Below are 23,867 nucleotides of genomic sequence, written 5' to 3' on the forward strand. Positions count from 1 at the left end.
AAGTTATGCCGTTACTCTAGGCCATTTCAGCATATCTACACCATCGCTTGTTCTTTCGAGGGGTGGTTTCACACTATTCCACATTTTTTTTTGCTTAGAGTTCTTTCCCTGGGAACAATAACCGGGTTACGGAAAGATCTCAAAATGGGATCAAGACTGCCTTTTTCAAAGAATCCGTACATTTTATGCTTCTTCGCTTTTTTGTTTGCAGAAAATTTGCTTCCTTTTTTTCATTTTTGTTGCGACTTATTCTGACGCAACGAATGAGGCGCCTCACTCAGTGATATGTGAGATATTGGGCTATATGGGATGTTATAGTTGGGTACAATATGTAGTATTTCGCACGCTTGTTTTAATTTAGCTAATAGTAGCAAATAACAGGAAGACAACTGAGACAAAAATGTATGATATATTACGGAAACAATTAGCATTTGCTTGGAGGAGTAGTGTTTCAAGATGAAATGAACTGATAAATGAAATTTCACCGACTATTGCAATATCAAAGCCATAAGAAGGCAATAAACATCATGCTTCAAATGAAGAGGCTAACTATTACTGTAGGGTGCAAATATGTAGAATGCCTGATTTATGGGACCATTCATTCGTGTCCTTAGAAGTGGCAAACTAGTTCTAGGATGATTTTTAACGAAAACATAGAAATTTGTGGACATGAAAGGATAAAAGCAAAATAGGATTTATGCTTGTATAACCACCATACGAAACACTAAACCTTGACCTATTTAGAATATCTTTCAAGATTTACTAACATTTTGATGAATTTTTTTTTGAATATAGGGCTAAAAGAACTAAGAAGGTTGGTATCACTGGTAAGTACGGTGTCCGTTACGGTTCCTCTTTGAGAAGACAAGTCAAGAAGTTGGAAATCCAACAACATGCTAGATACGATTGTTCTTTCTGTGGTAAGAAGACTGTCAAGAGAGGTGCTGCTGGTATCTGGACTTGTTCTTCTTGTAAGAAGACTGTCGCTGGTGGTGCTTACACTGTCTCCACTGCTGCTGCCGCCACTGTTAGATCTACCATCAGAAGATTGAGAGAAATGGTTGAAGCTTGATTGTATTTTAATTATATGTATAAAATCCATAAAACAACTATATAATTAATTATAACTCTAAAACTTTTCCAGTAAATGTCTCCTTTTAGGACAAGGAGAATAACCAACGGCCTGCTTACTGTTCATGGTAGCCTTACGGCTGATATCTAGATTCAAATCTCCAAAAGAAAATGAAACTGACGAATGCACTCAAGAGGTTTTATGTGTTGTGAATATGTATATATTTATTTAGAAAAACCGAAACTATATACCTTAGGCATCTCTTTCCCTCCCCGTCATTTTTGTCCCTTTATATCAATTTTTTTAGACTTCATAAAATTTTGTATCAACTGTACCCTACATCCCTTGGTATTCAAAATTTTGATATTACTACTTTTCCCATTACTGTCGCTGATTTGTTTGTTTAATACGAACTCCATCAAGTTTTGCTCATTCAAGAAATTTATTGTCTCATCTATACTATTGAAATTAAACTCACTTTTAATGAAGTCTAAATTGACCTGGTTATAACTCTTACAAATTATGGTCAAAAATATCAATTTCTCTAGATTTAAGAATGAATTAATTAGACATTTTTCAAATTTGTGCAATTTTAGATAGTTTTTCATGAAGTAGTGATAATTTCCAACTAGTTTCATATCGCTCAACTCGAATATCATTTTAACGTGCTCGTCCCCCAAGATTTCCGATGCACCTTCATCTATCAACTTCAGCTTTAATTGAGAAATCGACGGATAGTCTTCGGTTAACATCGAATACAAAATGGAATAACATATAAATTCGGAATAAGATTTCTTTGGTATCGTAGAGTTTTCGAATAATGCCATAATTCTATTTTGGCATTGATTGAATTCCCCAAGATCTCCGTTCTCCAAGGCAATACGGGCATGCGTTTGGTACACTTTAATAGTAAAAGAGTTCTCGATCATTTGCACTCTTAGGTCTTGTCTCATTGACTTGAACTGATCGCAAAGATAAGTATAACTGGCTGTTTTAGATTGGTATTTGTCCATTAACAAGCAATACATTTTTTGTAGAATGTTTGGAGGTCTAATCAAATCAGGATTAGGCTCTGAAGTTAGTCTCAAATACGATTTCTCTAAAGTTTGACAACGCCCTACCACATGAATCTTTTTGTCATACTGGTGAGACTTGCTACTAATGGCATTTAGATTGGCAAAATCTTCGTTCAAATTATCGTTACTATTCGTCATTGCTGATGGGCCCTGACTGAATCTTTCTGCCCTTCTCTTTCTTTTTTCTAACTCATCGCTGCCACCTATTTCAACTTTCCATCCCGATGCCGAACCTAAAGTACTATGCCCGACTATATTACTACTGCTCACTGTATTGTTAGATACCGCGTTAGAAGGGTTTGGCACCTTCTTGGTCACCCTCGCTAATTTCTTTTTGATGTTTTTGTTCATACGTTTTTGTAATCCCGGAAGCGGTGTTACCATCAAAGGGTTAGACACCTGGTTAACGTTATTCCAAGACAAACGTGGTTCTGGCAAAGGCAGAGAAGGTTGCTGACTGGCCATAAAGTTATTATTATTATAAGTCAGAGAAGGGAAAGATCCGGCGTAACCTAAGGGATTATTTAGGCTTTGTCCAAATGGTCCACCTTGAGATGCAGGTTCTCTGTCCTCTGTGGTATCGTTAGTAAAGTGACCGTAAGGATTTTGCATAACGTGATTGAAAACTCAACTATTTCCTGCCGAACGATTCCTGTTCCTTGTATTCTATGATTTCTTCACGAGATAGCCAAATCTCTATTTTTTGACATATTCAGTCCATTACTCAAAAATTTCAAACCGTGAAGGATGATGCCTGTTGACAACAAATGATGACTCCATTACATAAAATGTATACAATATCTAGATACTTCTAACCATTAACCTCCCATGGTTGTAAGTTACAACATTTTGATAGATGACCAGCGGCACTGCAGAGCAATGGGAAAGGATCCAGCAGTTAGAAAAGGAGCACGTGGAAGTATATAGAGAGCTATTGATCGCGTTGGACAAGTTATACTTGATTAGAAAACACAAATACCCAATAATATTAAGCTCCGGTCAACAGCGCCTCTTGGAAATCAGACACCAACTCCAAATTAATCTTGAGAAAACCGGTCTTCTTATTAGACTGTTGGAGAAGCCGGACAATAGCAATATATTATTTACGAAGCTACAAAACCTCTTAGACGAAAGCAATTCTCTAGACTACGAGCTCTTGCAATCGTTGGGTACACAATCTTCATTGCACAAACAGTTAATTGAATCAAAAGCGGAACGCGATGAATTGATGTCCAAACTGATTGAGATATCGTCGAGGTTTCCCGAACCATCTACACCACCAGACGATAATGATGCTACAGGAAAACAAGTTGAGATAGAAAAGGAAAATGAAACGATACAAGAATTGATGATTGCTTTACAGATACATTCCGGATATACAAACATATCCTATGCAATTTGATATTTATCTCCTTTTGTTATTTACATATTCAATAAATTCAATACTATTTAATGACAACAGTAGCAATAATAGTTACTTAATTAAGGTTTAAATTCTTCGAAGAAAAAAAAATAAAATAGAAAAATATAGGAATTATTCATAAACTGAGAGGAAAATAAGAGATAAAAACATCACTCAATACAGGTGATGGCAATGTTTCCCAATAGAATAATAAGGACCAGAGCTGGCCTTTATCGCCTATATTCAACCCTTAAAGTCCCACATGTGGAAATCAATGGTATAAATTACAAGACTGACCCCAAGATTACCAATGTTACAGATTCAATAATAAAACTTACAGGTAGATCGTTACATCTCAAAGAATCACATCCAGTAGGCATTCTTCGCGATCTAATTGAAAAGAAATTAAACTCAGTCGACAACACATTCAAGATCTTTAATAATTTCAAACCTGTGGTAACCACTATGGAAAACTTCGATTCCTTAGGGTTTCCTAAGGATCATCCTGGAAGATCAAAATCAGACACATACTATATAAATGAAACACACCTATTGAGAACACATACTTCTGCTCACGAATTAGAATGCTTTGAAAAAATAAGGAATGATGCAGATAACATTAAAAGTGGATTCCTTATATCTGCAGATGTGTACAGAAGAGATGAAATTGACAAGACTCATTATCCGGTATTTCACCAAATGGAAGGTGCCACAATTTGGAGACGAACCAAGGCGAATGAGGGCGCAAAAGAGCCCACTTATATCGAGAAGATCCGCGAAGATATCAGACAGGTAGAGGATCAGTTAAATAAAGAAAATGTAAAGATTACCGTTGACGACGATACTATACCTTTAAAAGAATATAATCCTAAACAGGAGTATATGTCCGATCTGGAGGTTGATTTATGTTCTCAACATTTGAAGAGATCCGTTGAATTGATAGTTTCTGAAGTCTTCAATAAAAAAATATCCAGCATGGTCAAGAATAAAGCGAATAATACACCTAAAGAGCTAAAAGTCCGTTGGATTAACGCTTACTTCCCCTGGACTGCACCCTCTTGGGAAATAGAAGTTTGGTGGCAGGGTGAATGGCTCGAACTTTGTGGATGCGGATTGATCCGCCAAGATGTGCTACTCAGAGCCGGCTATAAGCCTTCTGAAACAATAGGTTGGGCTTTTGGCTTGGGTCTAGATCGCATCGCTATGCTTCTTTTCGAAATTCCAGATATTAGGCTGCTGTGGAGCTCCGATGAAAGATTCTCAAAACAGTTCTCCAAGGGTTTGATCACTTCCTTCAAACCATACTCAAAGCACCCAGGATCATTTAGGGATGTTGCGTTTTGGTTACCAAAAGATAAACTAGATGTTCATCAAGTTCATGAAAATGATTTAATGGAAATCATTAGAAATATAGCTGGTGATTTAGTAGAGAGTGTTAAACTAGTTGACAGTTTCACGCATCCGAAAACCGGTAGAAAATCCATGTGCTACAGGATCAATTATCAATCGATGGACAGAAATTTGACAAACGCTGAGGTTAACGCTTTGCAAGACATGGTGTGTTCTAAGTTAGTAAAAGATTATAGCGTAGAACTCAGATAAGAACGTAAACTCAAATGAGTTGCACAGGTTTTTACCACAGCTATATACATCTTGTAAATATTTGGTAGGTTCTCTGTACCACTTCAATGTATGTTCTAACAATCTGTTTTTCTTTATTACTAAGCGTTTGCGGCAATGCGATGACTACATAAAAAAAAAGATGAATTTTGAAAAATTTCATGGGTCCTATTAACATGGGAATCTGGAGGACCGTAGGTCAACTGTGTTTCCATTAATCACTGCATGTCATCGAGCAAGAAAATTGTCATCCTCTATGGATCAGAGACAGGTAATGCACATGATTTTGCCACAATACTATCCCATCGACTACATCGCTGGCATTTCTCCCATACATTTTGTTCTATTGGTGAGTATGACCCACAGGATATCTTGAAATGCAGGTACCTTTTCATCATATGCTCCACGACAGGCCAAGGTGAATTACCAAGGAACGTTAACCAATTAAAAGGTGAAAGACCGGTCACATTTTGGTCGTTTTTAAAGAGAAAGAATCTGCCATCGAACTTGCTGAACCATATTCAAACTGCCATGCTTGGACTTGGCGATTCATCTTATCCTAAGTTTAACTACGGTATTCGAAAGTTACATCAGCGCATTGTCACACAACTAGGTGCCAATGAATTGTTCGATAGATTGGAGGCTGATGATCAGGCTATGGCTGGTAGCAATAAAGGTACTGGTCTCGGAGTTGAGTCAGTTTATTTTGAATATGAAAAAAAAGTTCTAAGCTTTCTTTTAAGTAAGTACCCCAGCAGAAAGGTCGATGGCCAAGTAATTAAGCGGGAAGAATTGGACCCTGAGATTTATCTAGAGCCAGAATCCTACCTACAAATTTCAGACAAGGATATTAGTGAAAATGCCAATGAAACCAATATTAAATTTCAAGAGGATGAATTAGTGAAAACTGGTAGAGTTAATATGAACAAAAGGATCACAGCTGATGGTCATTTCCAAGACGTGAGACAGTTTAAGTTTACTAATGTTGAGAAAATTCAAGAAGACTACAAACCCGGTGATACAGTAGCTATCTATCCTTGCAATACAGATGAGGACGTTTCAAAATTCTTAGCAAATCAAAGCCATTGGTCAGAAGTTGCGGACAAGCCATTGAATTTCACCAATGGAGTTCCGAATGATCTTAAGGATGGTGGATTAGTCCAGCCAATGACTTTAAGAAACTTCTTGAAATATCACTGTGATTTTATGAGCATTCCTAGAACAAGCTTTTTCTTGAAGACTTGGACTTTTGCAACAGATGTGACTAAGATGGAACGCGGCCAAGAACAGCTGGATGATCAAAGAGAAAAACTGCGCCAGTTTGCTACCGATCAAGATATGCAGGACTTATATGACTACTGTAACAGACCTAGAAGGTCAATTCTTGAAGTATTGGAAGATTTTCTCTCCATAAAATTGCCCTGGAAATATATGCTGGATTACTTGCCTATCATCAAACCAAGGTATTACTCTATATCTAGTGGCCCTGGGGATCCTAGCATCGAACTAACAGTTGCGGTTGTGAAGTATAAAACTATCCTAAGAAAAATTCGGAAGGGGATATGCACTAATTACATTGCAAGCCTGAAAGAGGGAGAACAGATAAGGTACAAATTACAAAATAATCATATAATCAAGAAAGAATTTTTGAACAAACCGATGATTCTTGTCGGACCGGGTGTCGGCCTAGCACCATTACTATCAGTGATTAAAGCAGAAATGTCTAAAGATATCAGACTCTTTTTCGGTTGTAGATATAAAGATAAAGATTACATTCATAAAGATTTGCTGGAAGATTGGTCCCGTAAGGGTGAAATTGCCTTATATTCATCCTTTTCCAGGGATGTCGAAAATTCACCAGGTGTCAAATACGTTCAGGACTACTTATGGAGATTAGGCGAGGAAATAACTAATTTGGTAGTTAATAAAGACGCCATTTTTTTCTTATGTGGTTCATCAGGTAAAATGCCTATCCAAGTCAGATTAACATTTATTGAAATGTTAAAAAAATGGGGTAATTTCAGTGGTGAAGAAACTGCCAAAAAATACCTGAAAGAAATGGAAAAATCAGATAGATATATTCAAGAAACTTGGTAGTTGATAAGATTTATTGTATTATAAAAATAGTATTAAATAGATATATAATGAAATATAGTTGAAATCTTGTCATTTGTGACAGACGTTCAGCACTATTTAAATTCCCTGGTACGAAACCACAACAGCAGTGACTTGAAACCAAACTGAGCCCTTTGGTAATCTAAATGGATTATTAGAGGGACTATCCGCTTCAAAATGTTCCAAAGTCACAATTCTACCTACAAACCATTCTTTCCCCTTTGTTAATCCCTTTTCGTCCTTTAGAAAATATCTTGTACTTTCCTCAAAAGCCGTAAATGCGGCCCAAGGCCTCATCAGTTTATTCTTGTCTCTACCAGATGTACTAGCTTGATTGATTACATTACTATGAATAACCGAGGGAGACGATTGTATAGACATGGCATCCAAAGGTGGTGGAGTTGATAAATCAACAGATGAAAATGATGAGCTCAGCGATGAGGTAGAAGATGACATAGACCCGACGGAATTAACGTTTTCTCTTGTTGGTAAAAATAATGCTAAATCGCCAATTTGAAAGTTTTTCAAGGTGACTTTTTCCCTTTGAAATCTCTCCAATAGCGTTCTCTTAACCTTACTTTCTTTAGTTAATTTTTTAGCCAAAGTTTCGATATCTTTGAATCTCCTGATGACTGCAACTTCATAAAGCTTATTGTCATATAATTGCGTGATATTTTCCACGAAAATGCTTTGCTGCGTATCCTTATCAACTCCACTGGCGAATGACTTTATTAAATCATATTCGTCTTTCAATCTCTGGAAAACGGGACTTTTTATTATAGAGCTATCATATATGTCCTGCATTTGAATGCTTTCGTCTAGGATATTACTTTGTGCGGTCCCCTTTTTCAATCCCTTGACACGTCTAATTTGAATGTTATTATTATTGTCGAAGGTCAATAACAACCCTATGTTTTCCAAAATAAAAATATTAGTCGATATTATATCAAACATTTTATCTTGTAAAGCCTGCGTGTAGACAGATACCAGATTTTTTCTATTTGGGTCCTCGGTAGGGGGAATAGTTTCAAATTTCTCACTTTTCTCCATCGAGCTTGATTTGGTCTCAGCATCACTCTTCTCTAAAGCTACAAGTTGTCTATCAAGCCTTTCGATATCAGCTTTCAACAAATTAACCTCTTGTTCATGCTTTTTATTAGATTCATCCAGATCCGCTTGCAATCGTTCCCTGGATTTGTTAACATCATCATAGTCGCTTGTTAGTTTTTCTATCTTTTCGTTGTCTTGGCAAATTATATCATTTAATTGCTTTTTGAAAGAGGCATTGAGTGCAAAAATTTCTGTTCTATGCGATTGTTCTTCATTAGTTAACCTTGCAAGTTCTTGATTCAAATTAGTCAAAGTTTCGCGGTAAGCCGTCTTCTCCACTTCTGAATCACTTATTTTTTTCCCCATTTCTGAAATTTCCCTTGATTTTTGATTATTTTCTTCCTTTAATAGTTGAATTTGGTGCAACAAATCATCCACATTACTCTCCAACTCTTGAACTTGATGATTATTAGCTTGCACAATACTGCCATTGTTCAACTCAGAATTATTGGAAGGCTCTAATAATACTGATGCTCCCAAGAATTTCTTTTTATTTAGACTTGGAACAGAACCACGGAATGGCTTAAGTTGGGTATTGAGGATACCTTGGGGCCAATGGCCTATGTCGGAATATTGAAGCTCATGTAATAGCGACTCTAATTTTTTTATTCTTGTTTTGTAACCTTTGACTACATCATCACTCTTCAACACGATGGATTCTTCAGAAGAAATGCTGTCGCCATTAGAGCTTTTATTGTTATTGGTTTTGAAATTGGAATAAATTATATGAAATCTTTTCGTTTCAAAAAGTGTTTTTGAAAGTAGATCAATAATTGCTTCTGAAACATTTGTTTCTTTAATTTGTGCCATATAATTTTCGATGGCTTGCGATACTTTTACCAGGTCTTGGTGGTAATTCGTTACAGAATTCTCATTTCCATCTTCATCATTCTCATTTATTAAAGAAGAATGTGAATGATATTCGTTTAAACGTTTAAAATCAGAGGAGGACAGCAAATCTTCGCAAAAAACAGTCGCGATGGAACCGAAGTTTTTAACCCACTTGTTTCTTGTTCGTAATTCATTTTGCTTGAACAACTCAAAATCTTGATCAAAATTTGAAATAAATGACATAATTTGTTGAAACCATGATAGCCTACGATATTTTTCGATTAAATAAAGCCCGTATATCAATGGCAAATCTTCCACCTGTGCGAACTCCACCTCGTATTTCTTGTATAACTCTAGATCTTTATTACAGTCATTTAATAATAGCCTTTTAATACCAAGGATTTCCATTTGAGTGAATGCTATGTTACCCAAGATGACGACTGCATGCTTTTGCAGATTTTTTTTCAAATCTATTAGTTCTCCTGTTTGTGAATACAGCGCTTGTGATATAGTAAAGAGAGTTTTTACCGAGTCTTTTTTATCTTTTTCCAGCATCTCATTCATGCTTTTTAAAAATTCTTGACTATTGAATTCTTCTGGTTCTTTGTCGAGAACATTTCTGCTTCTTGATCGCATTTCTGATACCAGGACCTCAAAGCTCTCAGCCATTTTATCTTCAAGTTCATATTTAGATTCATTTGGTGTAAATATTTGTCGCAGTTGATCAATACTGAGGGTTATGGTGTCTCTAAAATTTGAATTTTCGTCAATTTCCCTCTTAATTTTATTCAGTTTACCGTTGATTGAATGATTTAAAATTTTTACAGATTTCTCGTTCTCCAGAAGAGATTCGATGTTGATGAACTTTTGCAAAGAATCACCTTCTAAAGCAGTCAACTTACTCAAAGTGTCATTGAAACATTTTTCCCATTTTGAAGTCATACCGTTGTCTACCAGCTGATTTAAAAACTGAACGTTTGAATTATACAAACTTTCGACATCAAAGCAATACAGTTTCAGATATTGCGAGCAAACAGTTAAACTGTCAAAAATACGCATGATCTGGGCTATTATATCCGGTATGAGGCTCTTGAAATAATGAACATCTATTTCCAAAGCGCTTAACCAACCAAGATTCGTAGTCAGTAAGCTAGTTACGGTATGGTAACTTAAACGCGGGAGATCCACGTCTGCGTCCTCCAAAGGCGAGGGCATAGGCTTGATCATGATATTATCGCTACCTTGGTACAACGATATATGGCTATTCTTAATTAAATATTCCAAAGTTTCTGTCAAATCCTTGGAATTAGGGGAGTATATAAGATTAGATTCTTTGGGCCTTGAAAGATCTGTTGGTGTAGGTTTATTGACAAGGGAGAACAGTCTTCTATCATAGATATAAAACTCATTCAGGGTGAAGGATCTATTAATAAGCAGTTCTTTAAACGTGGACGGTTTTAGTTTGTTACCATAAGGCAGTAGAATCAGCAGTTGATCTGGGGGTATCTTCCATTTTCTGGCAATGAACTGTTTGAATTTGTCCAGGGAAACGAAAAAATCAACATTCGTTGTTATGCATTCTCCAGATATTGCATTAATGATAGTGACTGTTGTTTGTAGCGGCGTTGTTTCTTGCTGTTTAGGTGCAGTGCTATGTTCATCAGCGCCTGCCATGACGTATAAAAGGAAAATAAAAAGAACTACCCTCTAAAAGACAATAGTACACTAAAATAACTACTGTTTAAAGAATAACTACTTTGGTTCTAACTTGGGAAAAATGGTAAAGTTAAATAAGGGCATCGCTATTATATAGTTCCATTCCTAGCAAGAAACCGGGTAGCCAAGAGCGATAAAAAGGCCCTTCATAGCAAGCCTTAGTAGAAATTATGGCCATATAGAATACAATCCAGCAAGAGAAATACAAGATATAAGAGCCACTACTACAGAAAAGGCGTTGGGTCAGGCCATGGAAATAGTGTACAAGCCATTGGACATACGTAACGAAGAGCAGTTTGCTAGTATCAAAAGGCTAATAGATGCGGATCTATCAGAACCGTACTCGATATACGTATATAGGTATTTCTTGAACCAATGGCCCGAATTGACGTACATTGCCGTGGACAACAAGAGTGGAACTCCCAACATACCTATTGGGTGCATTGTGTGTAAGATGGACCCGCACAGAAACGTCAGACTGAGAGGATACATAGGAATGCTCGCCGTGGAGTCCACATACCGCGGACATGGCATAGCAAAGAAACTGGTGGAGATTGCCATTGATAAGATGCAAAGGGCACACTGCGATGAGATCATGCTAGAGACAGAGGTAGAAAATTTGGCGGCTCTAAACTTATATGAAGGAATGGGATTCATCAGGATGAAACGGATGTTTCGTTACTACTTGAACGAAGGGGACGCTTTTAAACTGATATTGCCGTTGACTGAAAGGAGCTGTACTCGATCTACGTTCCTAATGCATGGCCGGATGGCCACATAAAAGAAAAACACTTGATGATGATAAAATATATATTAATAATACAATTTTTTTATTTATTTATTTAATCATATATATATAGATATAGAAAAAGGGCTGTAGAAGAAAGAGGAATAGAAAGAGAGAGAGATGATAAAGCAAGCTTTAGGAAGAACATAGAGGAAAGTAAAATAAAACAGATAGACAAAACGTGGGGAAGAAGTATCTTTAAGCCAAAGTGGCGTTATACAACTCCTTTTCTGATTCGTATCTCTTCTTATCGGCCTGCGCCTTGGCCTCGTAAGGCTGCTTTTCCTCTGGCGTTAAAGCCTTCCACTTCTCACCCAACTTCTTGCCGACCTGTCCAAATGTGATATCTGGATTTTCAGAACGAACAATATCTCTGTTTTCGTTAGCGAAAAACATGTAGGCGGACAAAGCCCTCTTAGGGGCATTTGGGTCCTTCTTCTTTCTAGTGGTTCTCTTCTTAGGTTCTCTTGGGGTGGCCATTGCGTCTGTGCTTTACTATGTATAGGTTAGTCAATTGAGCAAAAACAGGTAATAAACACGTCCCAAAACAGTCCTTCCTTAACAGTCGGCACCAGTAATAAATATAGTGTTGTTTGTTTGCCCACCGCTAAATAAACGAACGGCGAAAAAAATAGGCGGCAAAAGGCGGGTGATTAGAAGACTATCGCGTGCGACGAGGCGTGCGGGTGGAACGCGGCGCCACTAATTTGTGACACTTGGACAGTATTTAACGTCGTACGATACATCATATCGATGGAAATGTAGACGTGCTCAACGCTCCAAGAATGAATCGCACACTCACAGATAATACCAGAGCCATAAATGTGGTCCCCAGCCTCGGTGCTCCTCAACAAAGGACGATTTTTGCCAAGGAGAGAATATCCATCCCAGGATACTACGAAATTATCCAATTCCTAGGCAAGGGCGCCTATGGGACAGTATGCTCCGTGAAGTTTAAAGGTCGGAACCCTGCCGCTAAGATAGCGGTTAAGAAAATCAGCAACATCTTTAATAAGGAGATCCTTTTGAAAAGGGCAATCCGTGAGTTGAAATTCATGAATTTCTTCAAAGGCCATAAAAATATTGTTAATCTAATCGATCTCGAGATAGTGACGAGCTCACCTTACGACGGGCTGTATTGCTACCAGGAACTAATTGATTATGATTTGGCCAAAGTCATACATTCGTCCGTGCAACTCTCGGAGTTCCATATCAAGTACTTTCTTTACCAGATCCTGTGCGGGCTAAAGTATATACACAGTGCAGATGTCATCCACCGAGATTTGAAGCCTGGGAACATCTTGTGCACTTTGAACGGATGTTTAAAGATCTGCGATTTTGGCCTCGCTAGGGGTATCCATGCCGGGTTTTTTAAGTGTCATTCCACTGTGCAGCCCCATATAACCAATTACGTTGCTACAAGATGGTACAGAGCACCTGAGCTGCTTTTATCCAACCAACCATATAACAAGTCCGTCGACATATGGGCTGTAGGGTGCATTCTTGCAGAATTCTATGCTCGAAAGCCCGTATTTATGGGACGTGACTCCATGCATCAGATTTTTGAAATCATCAAAATCTTGGGCACTCCCGATAAAGATCTTTTGATCAAGTTTGGTACCATTAAAGCTTGGAATCTAGGCAAAAACAGTAATAATCCTGTATATAAGAAAATCCCATGGTCCAACATTTTCCCCTTTGCCTCGCATGAAGCTATTAATCTTATAGATTCCTTACTCCATTGGGATTCGACACATAGGTTAAATGTGGAGCAAGCCATATCACATCCGTTCCTGGATGAAGTGCGAAAGCCAGATGACGAGCCCGTTTGTCTCCAAGGTCCCTTCGACTTCACTTATGAATCCGAGCTGGATTCGATGTCCAAATTAAGAGACTACTTGATTGAGGAAGTGAATGGATTTAAAACCGAGTTGTCCTCCTCGTCTTTATAGTAGCATCTGCACAAATAGGTATATCATGAAATCGTATTTTTACCATAGTAAGTCTTCTTTTGTTTGACGCATACTATTCTGGCGGGTAACACTTAAATAGTTTCTTGTTAACCATTTCAAATAACAATATACTAAACAGAATCTGCCCTTAGTTGTAGCAAAGAAAGGGGAACAAGCTTGCCACTTTTTCACCATAACTGGCACCTCTCGCTTGCATACAATGGATTACTTAAAACCGGTACAAAAAGGGAGAAGACGTGGTCTTTCCATCAACAGTCTTTCAGAGACTCAGCAATCTGCTATGAATAGTTCCCTGGACCACCTTCAGAATGACTTAAATAGGATAAATCTTCAATGGAATAGAATACTTTCAGACAATACAAATCCCTTAGAACTAGCGCTCGCATTTTTGGACGATACATCTGTGGGTCTGGGCCATCGGTATGAAGAATTCAACCAATTAAGGTCACAAATCGGTAGCCACTTACAAGACGTTGTCAATGAACACAGCCAAGTTTTTAACACTAATGTGGCTTCTTATGGAAAAGTAGTCAGTTCAATTATGCAGGCCCAGGAACAGACTTTGAATCTGAAAAATTGCTTGAAGGAGGCTAATGAGAAAATCACCACCGATAAAGGCTCTTTACAGGAATTAAACAATAACAACTTGAAGTATACAAGAATGATTGATGTTTTGGTCAATATTGAGGAGTTATTGCAGATCCCCGAAAAAATTGAGGAGAACATTAGAAAGGAAAATTTCCATCAGGTGCAGATTTTGCTGGAAAGGGGATTTATATTAATGAACAATAAATCCTTGAAAACAGTGGAAATTCTGAAGCCTATAAACCAACAACTTGAATTACAAGAACATTTACTTTTCAACAATTTGATTGAAGAGATTCACGACATTATGTACTCCAAATCTAGCAAAACGAATTTTACTCGAGTAACCAATAACGATATTTTCAAAATCATAAGTATTTCACATAATGGATTTACTAGCTTGGAAAATTACCTGTACAACATAGTCAATATTGATATTATGGAACACGCAAAGATGATAAACAAAAACCTCGAAGAATTCATTCACGACCAATCCTTGAATAAAGGAGATATCATGCTACAAGAGAATTATGCCTCTCAACCATCGCTGGTATCATCTAGAAACCAAGAAAACGAAGGATTCAACAGAATCGGGTTCCTATTGAAAACTATAAATAACATCAATAAATTACCTGTTGCATTTAACATCATAACGGAAAGAGCCAAAGAGGAAATCCATAATATAATTGTTAAAACTACCGAATCAATACGTTCGAAGCACCCTTCTTTGCTTAAAATGGCCACTAGTTTGAAAAATGACAACCAATTCGGCCTACCCGTACAGGATATACTATCCATCATTTTGAGGGAAAGCTTTTGGGAAATCTTCTTGAAATTACTTTACGCTATTCAATGTCACCGGGCCATTTTTGAAATGTCAAACATTTTGCAGCCAACGTCTTCCACGAAGCCTGCTTACAAGTTCAATAAAATCTGGAGCAAACTGTTAGACGAAATAGAATTATTACTTATAAGGTATATCAACGACCCCGAGCTGCTAACCAGCAATAACGGCAGCATTAAACCAATTAATGGCGTGACGAACAACGCACCCAACTTACCCAAAAGGAAAAATCCCAAAATCTTCTCTTTGGAGTATAATATTGAGGATAATTCTTCAGTAAAGGATCAAGCTTTTGAATTAAAGGCTTTATTGAAGGATATCTTCCCCGGATTCTCTGTCTCTTCAAACATGGATTTGGATTCTATTTACGTGAAAGATGAATCCTTTGAGCAAGATGAGCCTTTAGTCCCTCCTTCTGTCTTTAATATGAAAGTAATTTTAGACCCATTTTTACTGTTTACGCAATCAACGTCTACAATCGTTCCAAGTGCCTTAGTGGAAAATTCTATTTCATCACTGACTTTTTTTGGTGATTACATGAATAAAAACTTTCTCCCAAGGATTCAGATGACAATGGATTATTTATTTACAGTTGAAGTAGAATCCAATAATCCGTATGCGTTAGAACTATCCGACGAAAACCATAACCTATTTAAAACAGCATTAGATTTTCAAAGATTATTCTACAACTTATTGAATGTTTTCAACACAGCAAACACATTCAGAGAAAAAATATCCTATTGCATTTTGGATCTTTTAAGTCATTTTTACAATTATTACTTAGGACTCTTCAATGCCCTGATTGGAACTTCTGATAGGAACCTAAGTAGGAAAATAATTACAGCATGGTTGCAAAATAGTGTTTTGATGGATCAAGAGAAAAGAATTTTGAACGGGGATGAGTCACTTTTCCATGAAGAGTCCAGAGAATTATTTAAGGAAATACCTAATTTCTATCAAGTGGGTAAAGGTTTGAGTAAGTCTGATTTATTCAATAACTTGACATTGGACACAATTCTGCAGTTTTCGGCAAGCGTAATATGGATTTTAAACTGGCTGCCACATTTAAAGAAGGCCATTAATATTGATGAAATAAACCAAGAACCCATGCTAGATGCCGATAGATTAAGGATTAGTTGGACATTTTCTGAATCAATGGATTTGAACCTTTCGAACCCGAGTTCCAGCGCAAACTCGTTAGGGAATTTAAAGATTTTATTGGATGACAAGGCCTCTAAAAAATTTGATGAAACTGTTGACGGATTCAAAACCCTAAAATTCAAACTAATCTCCATACTGAGATTTAACATTAGAGCCTTGTGTATACATGACATCGGTTCTTTTTTTCAAAACACTAAAATTTGGAATATGGATGTGGGTAGTATTGAATTAGATCAAAATATAGCCTCTCTAATTTCTGAATTGAGAAGGACTGAAAATAAACTGAAGCAACAGTTATCAGAAAAGGAGAAAAACTCCATATTTATTGGCCTCGATATAGTCAATAATTACGCCCTGATTAAGGGTGCCAAATCCATAAAGGTTTTGAACCATAACGGGATCAAGAAAATGTTAAGAAATGTAAATGTCTTACAACATGCTTATAGAAACCTTTCTTCTGAGCCGTCGAAAATCAATATGAACGTCACAATGAATTTTTACTCTTTATGTGGCTCCAGTGAAGCTGAACTATTTGAATATATAAAAGACAATGAATTACCGCACTGTTCTGTTGAGGATTTGAAAACCATAGTAAGGTTGCAGTTTAGCGAAGAGATGCATCGTCAACTAAAGAGGCAAAGCACTAGCTCTACTAAAGGTTCCATAAAACCTTCTAATAAGAGGTACACTGAAGCTTTGGAGAAACTAAATAGGCTAGAAAAAGAGCAGTCGAAAGAAGGAGCACACTCCAAAATTGGAAAACTTAAAAGCAAATTAAAAGTTGTCGATACCGAAAATGAAAAATGACGTCTCTAATTTGTGTAGAATTAATTTGATAAATAAACGAATTTAAAATGGTCAATAACAAGCGAATAACTATATTTTTAGTTACTTTATTTTACGATATTTTCACTTGCATTTTTAATTTATTCTCGGCGCGCATCTCGTCTTGTTCTGTCAAAATTCGGAGGCACATAAGAATTACTGAGAACATTGCAATATCGACACTTGAGTAGAAATATATACGATCCAATATAACCTACTGAAGCGAAGCAACTAAGAATGGATGCTATTTCTGATCCAACGTTTAAGCATGCTAGGTCAAGAAAGCAGGTCACTGAAGAATCACCATCGTTGCTTACCGTTATTATAGAGATTGCACCGAAGTTATGGACAACTTTTGATGAAGAAGGAAATGAGAAAGGAAGTATAATAAAGGTGTTAGAGGCATTGATTGTATTTCTTAATGCACACTTAGCATTCAATAGTGCCAACAAAGTAGCAGTCATTGCTGCATACTCTCAGGGGATCAAGTATTTATACCCAGAAAGCACATCTACTATAAAGGCCTCTAAATCAGAAAATAAAAACCGTAGTGATCTTAAGATTATTAACTCAGATATGTATAGACGATTTAGGAATGTTGATGAAACGCTGGTGGAAGAAATATATAAATTGTTTGAACTAGAAAAAAAACAGATCAAACAGAATAGTCAAAGGAGTACGCTAGCGGGTGCCATGTCAGCTGGGCTGACTTATGTGAACAGAATATCAAAAGAGTCTGTAACTACTTCATTAAAATCAAGACTACTTGTTCTTACATGCGGGAGTGGTAGTAGTAAAGATGAAATTTTCCAATACATCCCTATAATGAATTGTATCTTTTCTGCAACAAAAATGAAATGTCCCATTGATGTCGTGAAAATTGGTGGTTCCAAGGAAAGCACGTTTTTACAACAAACAACGGATGCAACAAACGGCGTTTATTTACATGTGGATTCTACGCAGGGGCTAATTCAATATTTAGCAACCGCAATGTTTATTGATCCGTCGTTAAGACCTATAATCGTTAAGCCAAACCATGGATCTGTGGATTTTAGGACATCGTGCTATTTGACAGGGAGGGTTGTTGCCATTGGATTTATTTGTTCAGTCTGTCTATGTGTTTTATCAATAATACCGCCTGGAAATAAGTGTCCTGCATGTGATTCTCAATTTGATGAGCACGTAATTGCCAAGTTGAAGAGGAAACCAGTTGTTCCAAGGTTGAAGGCCAAAAAGAAGGTGACGAAGCCATGAAGGCAAGGAGCAAACCTTATTCGTTTCGAGCGAATAGCCTTCTTCTCAATGCATCGTAATAGTACATAAATAATAGATTAATACATATAGGTTTGATATTTCACAAAATAAAACCTTGGTGTGGTTATCCTAGATGTTACATCACCTTGGAATTGATGATTACAATCACAACGAGTTTGATGAGATGGCTGTCTATGTACTGTCTGGGTGCATCATAGTTGTTATTTGGGTAAGTTCATCAGTGAGCTTTAGATAATATAATATTAATAGCATTACCAAACTCCATTACAAAAGGCACCTCAGGTTACCAGCAATGAAAAGAGGAGACAGCCAGTCGCCTGATGCCATTTTTGGTCAATCACGTGCATTTGCACTTTCTGATTCTTCAGTGAATCCTGATGTCATTGAATACCTTAAAAGTGTTAGACAAGAAGCACTAAGAACCAACGCCATATCGGTTAAGAATCAAATGAATTTGCAAAAGAGGGCACGCCACAAATCAAGCATGTATGATGATGAGGATGAAGGGGCCATTAAAAGGCACGTCATTTCGCCATCCTTGATCAGGCTTCAAAAAAATGCAGACATATGGGTAAGCTGGTTCAACTCTGTGAAGGCGACGGTGCTGACTAATGCCTACGAATTTACCGGTTATGACGACGAAACGTTGAATCTTTTATTGCTTTTCTTAAAGAATTATCTGAAAGATATGCCCAGCAAAAGTACTACGGTTGAAGAAATTATAAACGTCCTAAATCAATATTCTTTTCCTGACAAAACAGAACAGAAGGAAGAAAACTTCGAGATTGATGAAGAATGGGCGAAGAATATCCTGGTACGGCTAGAAAAAATCAAGATTGGTAGTGTTGAGGATGTAAAAAAGGCAATCATTGAAGGAGACAAACATGAGCTAATTGGGTACAACCAGTGGTTCCAATACATCATAAACAATGAGCCACAGCATACTACATTTCATGGGAAGATTACATCTAAGCAACTTTGGGTTCTGGTCAGGTATATGTCGAATACATGGATAAAAGAAATCTACAAGAAAGGAAGACATTATCGTCGCCTGCAAGATTGGCTATTCTATATATTGGTACATACACCTGAAAGGCTCACTGCAGAATATACCAGCATCTTGAGAGATCTTGGAAAGAAATGCCTTGAACTGATTCAAAAGAAGCCAATTGAGGCCCATGAGAATAAAATAACACTCCCGAAGGAGATGACAGAATTGAATGTTGAGATACCCTCCACAGTAGAGAATATGACGATAACTGAGCTGACCGTTTCAGTCGTAGCGGTTAACTATGGCCAAAGAGACTTGATAGAATAACGTAAACAAATCTTTATGTAGCTTTTTTACAGGAAGCAAATAGTGCTTTTACTTTGGTTTGACTCATTCCAACATTTACTGATAGGCCGAAGATAAGCGGCGCCCTAAGAAAATTCGAGCGTAAATTGTCAGCGATGATCTAGCCATACTATAGCATCGATCAGCGTCAATCAGCTAATAACAACTATCATCTATACTGCAAAACTTCTCCCTTGTTGGATATTCCTCGTGAACCGAGCTCGCATAACGAAGAAGCATGTCTGAAGAATTCCCAACCCCTCAACTAATCGATGATTTGGAACAACATCCACAGCATGATAATGCTCGAGTCGTAAAGGATTTGCTTGCAGGTACAGCAGGTGGTATTGCGCAAGTACTAGTGGGTCAGCCCTTTGACACGACAAAGGTTAGGTTGCAAACATCGAATACTCCGACAACAGCCATGGAAGTCGTCAGAAAGCTGCTTGCCAATGAAGGGCCTCGTGGGTTTTACAAAGGAACTCTGACCCCATTAATCGGTGTTGGTGCATGCGTCTCATTACAATTTGGTGTTAATGAGGCTATGAAGAGGTTTTTTCATCATCGCAACACTAGTGAATCATCAACTTTGTCATTACCACAATATTACACATGTGGTGTCACAGGCGGTATAGTGAACTCATTTTTGGCGTCTCCAATTGAGCATGTCAGGATTCGCTTGCAAACACAAACTGGTTCAGGCGCCAGTGCAGAATTTAAGGGCCCTTTGGAATGCATCAAAAAATTGAGACATAATAAAGCATTACTACGTGGTTTGACACCTACAATATTGAGGGAAGGTCATGGGTGTGGTACGTATTTCTTAGTATATGAAGCATTAATTGCTAATCAAATGAACAAGAAACGTGGACTAGAAAGAAAGGACATTCCTGCATGGAAACTTTGTATTTTTGGGGCATTTTCTGGCACTGCCTTGTGGTTGATGGTATATCCATTAGATGTCATTAAATCTGTCATGCAAACTGATAATTTACAAAAGCCTAAATATGGCAACTCTATTTCAAGTGTAGCCAAGACTTTATATGCCAAAGGGGGGATAGGCGCTTTTTTCAAAGGATTCGGTCCTACCATGCTAAGAGCTGCTCCAGCCAATGGTGCCACTTTTGCTACTTTTGAATTAGCGATGAGGTTATTAGGCTGAGGATTCCCATAGGCTTTGTAAGCCAGTACCCAAGAAAATAGTATCATGTAAGGCATAGCCTGATATTCTATCTTCTTATATTTAATAGTTGCTACTATGCGTATATATATATATATAAATATATATGTATATGTTACGTAGTAATCATTTGCCGATATGTAATTGTTATCATCCCCAGCCTTCATGGCTTACTCTTCCAACCTCCTCAGCAAGTATTCTACCTCAACTTCCTTAGTAATAGGTATAACAATTTCCTTATAAATTTTCACCAAATATTCTGGAGTGATCCTTCTTTCACCTGATTTGTTAGTCGGGTCCACACCATAGACTTCAGCCTTCTTGGTCAGTCTTTCTAGAATTTTTTCCTCAACAGCAGAATTGGTGATATTTTCCATTATCCCTTCAACATCCTTGCTTTTGATCAGCTTTGTATATAATGGGATATCCGATTGGAACTTGGCTTCGGCGACAAACTTGCCAAAGTGGATTCTCCTACTCAAGCTTTGCAAACATTCTATATCTCTAGTGGCAACAGAACCGAAGTTATTTCTATCATCACCATCTTTTTTCGAAATTAATGGTATAATTTTTTCAATATAAACTTTTTTAATCTTATCGTTGTAATTGACTTCTGGAGCATAAGGCGCCAAAATTTGTGGGTAGTTAATGCTTGGCAAGAATGATTTCTGGATCTTGTCAGGAAAGAAGGGAGTCTCATCAGGAGATTCAAATCTTCTTATTCGAGAATGCGCAATTTCGAGATTTGAAAGGGCCCAATCTAAAAAGGACCCTTTGAAATTTGGTATTTCTAAACCCGGATGGTTTGCCTTATAAACTGAAGGGCACGTTGCAAAATGTGACCTCTCAATAAATTTGAAGATAATCGAATCTTCCATTCTAACTAATTCATCTCTAATATTTTGTAGATTTAAAACAGTTTCTGGTTTTGTGAAATCCATATCTATACCAATTTTATGTAGGATGCTGAGTATATTTGTTAGCAAACAGGGTCGAGGTTTTAGCTTTGCAATACTTACTTTTCTTCTTTTCTTCGAACTTCCAAAACCATGAACTTAATTGAAAATTTACGATAAAAAGGAAATGACAACACGAAGCTTTAAAAAAGTTGATATTGAAAAATAGAACAAAAAAAACAAAAAAAAAAAACCGAACTGAAAACGGTAGCCTAACGTGTTTAATTCGAATATATAATATGTGAGAAAGCGAATGTATAAATAATATGGTAATTGTATTCCGCGAGCAGCGCAATAAGTGATTTCATTTAGTAGTTTGCAATTTGCGTATCATTTCTTCATTAATCTTGGCTTCCCTATCTAAATCTTCTTTTGATTTGTAAAGTCCCCAAGTTCTGAACCATAAGAACCGCCTCAACCTGGAAAATTTGTCAGTGTCAAGACCATAATTCGTGTATGACTGAATCAAATGTAATTCACTTTCGTCATGAGTAAATTCGGCCTTGCTAAGAGATTCCTGGATTTTCGTTAACAACGCAGTTCCTTCGATGCATATGGCTAGGCCACAAATTATGCCAATGACAGTCCACGGGTTGAGGTTTTCTTTAATTCTTTCCTTTTTCACACTATTTGCGTCTTCCCAAGTCCCAGCATTCCAGTATTCATACTGCGCATTGGAGTGGTACCCATAAGAGCCTGCATATTGATAATTTTCAGTGTTGATGTCGGATCGTGGTGAATATGACGTGGTCCAGCCTTGCCTTGTTGTGTCATATACAATTTTTTTCTTTGGGTCACAAAGAATATCATACGCTTGAGAGATGATTTTAAATCTATGTAGTTTTTCGCTTGACGTTAGCAGCAGCGGCGATTTGCTATTGCTGTCGATAACCTTCTCTGAGCCGAATATCTGAATGTTATCGGAATGATCAGGATGATACAATTTTACATAGCGATGATATTTTTTCTTTAACGATTTCTTGTCCAGCTTAGGACTTCCAGACCCAGCTTTTGGAATGCCAAAAATATCGTAAGGAGTTGGATCTGTTGACTGAGGCCATTGTTCATCCCTTATTGGAAGTTTCTTGTTACTACTTTGATCATTCATTGTAGCATAGTTAGCTATAAAAGTGATTTGTGGGGGACACTTTCCTATACATTGCAAGCGCCACTTGGATATAAATGGGTATACGAACTTATGGTGAAGCATAACAAATTTATTGCAAGTAGAAACCTACGACGCGTAAAGATATATGTAACAACTTACAAGCCTATAGTAATAACATGTTTTGTCTGCTGTTATATTGCAGCTGTAAGACCTTCTTTTTCATTATCACCGATCATTCCTTGCAGGGGTGCTAATACCCGGAGACCCTGAACTTTTCTTTTTTTCTTCAAAATGAAGAAGTTCAGTTCAAATTCGACAATGAGATCTACAAGCTATTGTGCTATTTCGATGAGAAAACAGCAAAAAGGGTAAATAGTTTCATAGTCAATGGTGACAGGGAAAATGGCAAGCAAATGGGATCAAAAGGGTATGGACATCGCGTATGAGGAAGCTGCCTTAGGCTACAAAGAAGGCGGTGTTCCCATTGGCGGGTGTCTTATCGATAATAAAGACGGGAGTGTTCTCGGTCGTGGTCACAACATGAGATTCCAAAAGGGGTCTGCCACACTACATGGTGAGATCTCCACTTTGGAAAACTGTGGGAGGCTAGAGGGCAAGGTGTACAAGGACACCACTTTGTATACAACGTTGTCTCCATGCGACATGTGTACAGGTGCCATCATCATGTATGGTATTCCACGCTGTGTAGTTGGTGAGAACGTCAATTTCAAAAGTGAGGGTGAGAAGTACTTACAATCGAGAGGTCACGAGGTTGTTGTTGTCGACGACGAAAGATGTAGAAAGATCATGAAACAATTTATCGATGAAAGACCTCAGGATTGGTTTGAGGACATTGGTGAGTAGAGCACGCAGTATTTACGTATTTATTTTATAT

At 37.4% G+C, this 23,867-nt stretch overlaps 16 protein-coding genes across 16 annotated transcripts; 11 read left to right on the top strand and 5 right to left on the bottom strand.

Moving 5' to 3' along the window:
* Positions 1-577: 577 nt before the first annotated feature.
* Positions 578-1,072, top strand: RPL43A (60S ribosomal eL43 domain-containing protein; the record flags this gene model as incomplete). The annotated part of the gene is made up of 2 exons (XM_033913910.1): positions 578-606; positions 796-1,072. The coding sequence occupies 2 exons, from the start codon at positions 578-580 to the stop codon at positions 1,070-1,072; spliced, it is 306 nt and encodes a 101-aa protein (XP_033769801.1).
* Positions 1,073-1,347: 275 nt separating this feature from the next.
* Positions 1,348-2,760, bottom strand: THP3 (Thp3p; the record flags this gene model as incomplete). Its single annotated transcript, XM_033913911.1, has 1 exon — positions 1,348-2,760. The coding sequence occupies one exon, from the start codon at positions 2,758-2,760 to the stop codon at positions 1,348-1,350; it is 1,413 nt and encodes a 470-aa protein (XP_033769802.1).
* A 244-nt stretch (positions 2,761-3,004) lies between these two features.
* Positions 3,005-3,550, top strand: MCM16 (Mcm16p; the record flags this gene model as incomplete). The annotated part of the gene is made up of 1 exon (XM_033913912.1): positions 3,005-3,550. The coding sequence occupies one exon, from the start codon at positions 3,005-3,007 to the stop codon at positions 3,548-3,550; it is 546 nt and encodes a 181-aa protein (XP_033769803.1).
* Positions 3,551-3,742: 192 nt separating this feature from the next.
* Positions 3,743-5,152, top strand: MSF1 (phenylalanine--tRNA ligase; the record flags this gene model as incomplete). The annotated part of the gene is made up of 1 exon (XM_033913913.1): positions 3,743-5,152. One exon carries the CDS (start codon positions 3,743-3,745, stop codon positions 5,150-5,152), a length of 1,410 nt encoding a protein of 469 aa, XP_033769804.1.
* A 243-nt stretch (positions 5,153-5,395) lies between these two features.
* On the top strand, positions 5,396-7,267 carry TAH18 (NAPDH-dependent diflavin reductase; the record flags this gene model as incomplete). Its single annotated transcript, XM_033913914.1, has 1 exon — positions 5,396-7,267. The coding sequence occupies one exon, from the start codon at positions 5,396-5,398 to the stop codon at positions 7,265-7,267; it is 1,872 nt and encodes a 623-aa protein (XP_033769805.1).
* A 96-nt stretch (positions 7,268-7,363) lies between these two features.
* ATG11 (autophagy protein ATG11) lies at positions 7,364-10,900 on the bottom strand (the record flags this gene model as incomplete). Its single annotated transcript, XM_033913915.1, has 1 exon — positions 7,364-10,900. The coding sequence occupies one exon, from the start codon at positions 10,898-10,900 to the stop codon at positions 7,364-7,366; it is 3,537 nt and encodes a 1,178-aa protein (XP_033769806.1).
* Positions 10,901-11,192: 292 nt separating this feature from the next.
* MAK3 (peptide alpha-N-acetyltransferase MAK3) lies at positions 11,193-11,723 on the top strand (the record flags this gene model as incomplete). Its single annotated transcript, XM_033913916.1, has 1 exon — positions 11,193-11,723. One exon carries the CDS (start codon positions 11,193-11,195, stop codon positions 11,721-11,723), a length of 531 nt encoding a protein of 176 aa, XP_033769807.1.
* Positions 11,724-11,927: 204 nt separating this feature from the next.
* NHP6A (high-mobility group nucleosome-binding protein) lies at positions 11,928-12,209 on the bottom strand (the record flags this gene model as incomplete). Its single annotated transcript, XM_033913917.1, has 1 exon — positions 11,928-12,209. The coding sequence occupies one exon, from the start codon at positions 12,207-12,209 to the stop codon at positions 11,928-11,930; it is 282 nt and encodes a 93-aa protein (XP_033769808.1).
* A 305-nt stretch (positions 12,210-12,514) lies between these two features.
* On the top strand, positions 12,515-13,681 carry SMK1 (mitogen-activated protein kinase SMK1; the record flags this gene model as incomplete). The annotated part of the gene is made up of 1 exon (XM_033913918.1): positions 12,515-13,681. One exon carries the CDS (start codon positions 12,515-12,517, stop codon positions 13,679-13,681), a length of 1,167 nt encoding a protein of 388 aa, XP_033769809.1.
* A 220-nt stretch (positions 13,682-13,901) lies between these two features.
* On the top strand, positions 13,902-17,099 carry SEC8 (exocyst subunit SEC8; the record flags this gene model as incomplete). The annotated part of the gene is made up of 1 exon (XM_033913919.1): positions 13,902-17,099. The coding sequence occupies one exon, from the start codon at positions 13,902-13,904 to the stop codon at positions 17,097-17,099; it is 3,198 nt and encodes a 1,065-aa protein (XP_033769810.1).
* A 255-nt stretch (positions 17,100-17,354) lies between these two features.
* On the top strand, positions 17,355-18,371 carry TFB4 (TFIIH/NER complex subunit TFB4; the record flags this gene model as incomplete). Its single annotated transcript, XM_033913920.1, has 1 exon — positions 17,355-18,371. One exon carries the CDS (start codon positions 17,355-17,357, stop codon positions 18,369-18,371), a length of 1,017 nt encoding a protein of 338 aa, XP_033769811.1.
* A 313-nt stretch (positions 18,372-18,684) lies between these two features.
* Positions 18,685-19,710, top strand: BRR1 (Brr1p; the record flags this gene model as incomplete). The annotated part of the gene is made up of 1 exon (XM_033913921.1): positions 18,685-19,710. The coding sequence occupies one exon, from the start codon at positions 18,685-18,687 to the stop codon at positions 19,708-19,710; it is 1,026 nt and encodes a 341-aa protein (XP_033769812.1).
* A 256-nt stretch (positions 19,711-19,966) lies between these two features.
* Positions 19,967-20,890, top strand: YMC1 (organic acid transporter; the record flags this gene model as incomplete). The annotated part of the gene is made up of 1 exon (XM_033913922.1): positions 19,967-20,890. One exon carries the CDS (start codon positions 19,967-19,969, stop codon positions 20,888-20,890), a length of 924 nt encoding a protein of 307 aa, XP_033769813.1.
* Positions 20,891-21,078: 188 nt separating this feature from the next.
* Positions 21,079-21,849, bottom strand: ARO7 (chorismate mutase ARO7; the record flags this gene model as incomplete). Its single annotated transcript, XM_033913923.1, has 1 exon — positions 21,079-21,849. The coding sequence occupies one exon, from the start codon at positions 21,847-21,849 to the stop codon at positions 21,079-21,081; it is 771 nt and encodes a 256-aa protein (XP_033769814.1).
* A 319-nt stretch (positions 21,850-22,168) lies between these two features.
* Positions 22,169-23,074, bottom strand: JID1 (Jid1p; the record flags this gene model as incomplete). The annotated part of the gene is made up of 1 exon (XM_033913924.1): positions 22,169-23,074. One exon carries the CDS (start codon positions 23,072-23,074, stop codon positions 22,169-22,171), a length of 906 nt encoding a protein of 301 aa, XP_033769815.1.
* A 285-nt stretch (positions 23,075-23,359) lies between these two features.
* FCY1 (cytosine deaminase) lies at positions 23,360-23,836 on the top strand (the record flags this gene model as incomplete). Its single annotated transcript, XM_033913925.1, has 1 exon — positions 23,360-23,836. One exon carries the CDS (start codon positions 23,360-23,362, stop codon positions 23,834-23,836), a length of 477 nt encoding a protein of 158 aa, XP_033769816.1.
* Between the last annotated feature and the right edge of the window lie 31 nt (positions 23,837-23,867).

The sequence above is a fragment of the Saccharomyces paradoxus genome, chromosome XVI (genome assembly GCF_002079055.1).
Source record: "Saccharomyces paradoxus chromosome XVI, complete sequence".
Lineage (NCBI taxonomy): Eukaryota > Fungi > Ascomycota > Saccharomycetes > Saccharomycetales > Saccharomycetaceae > Saccharomyces > Saccharomyces paradoxus.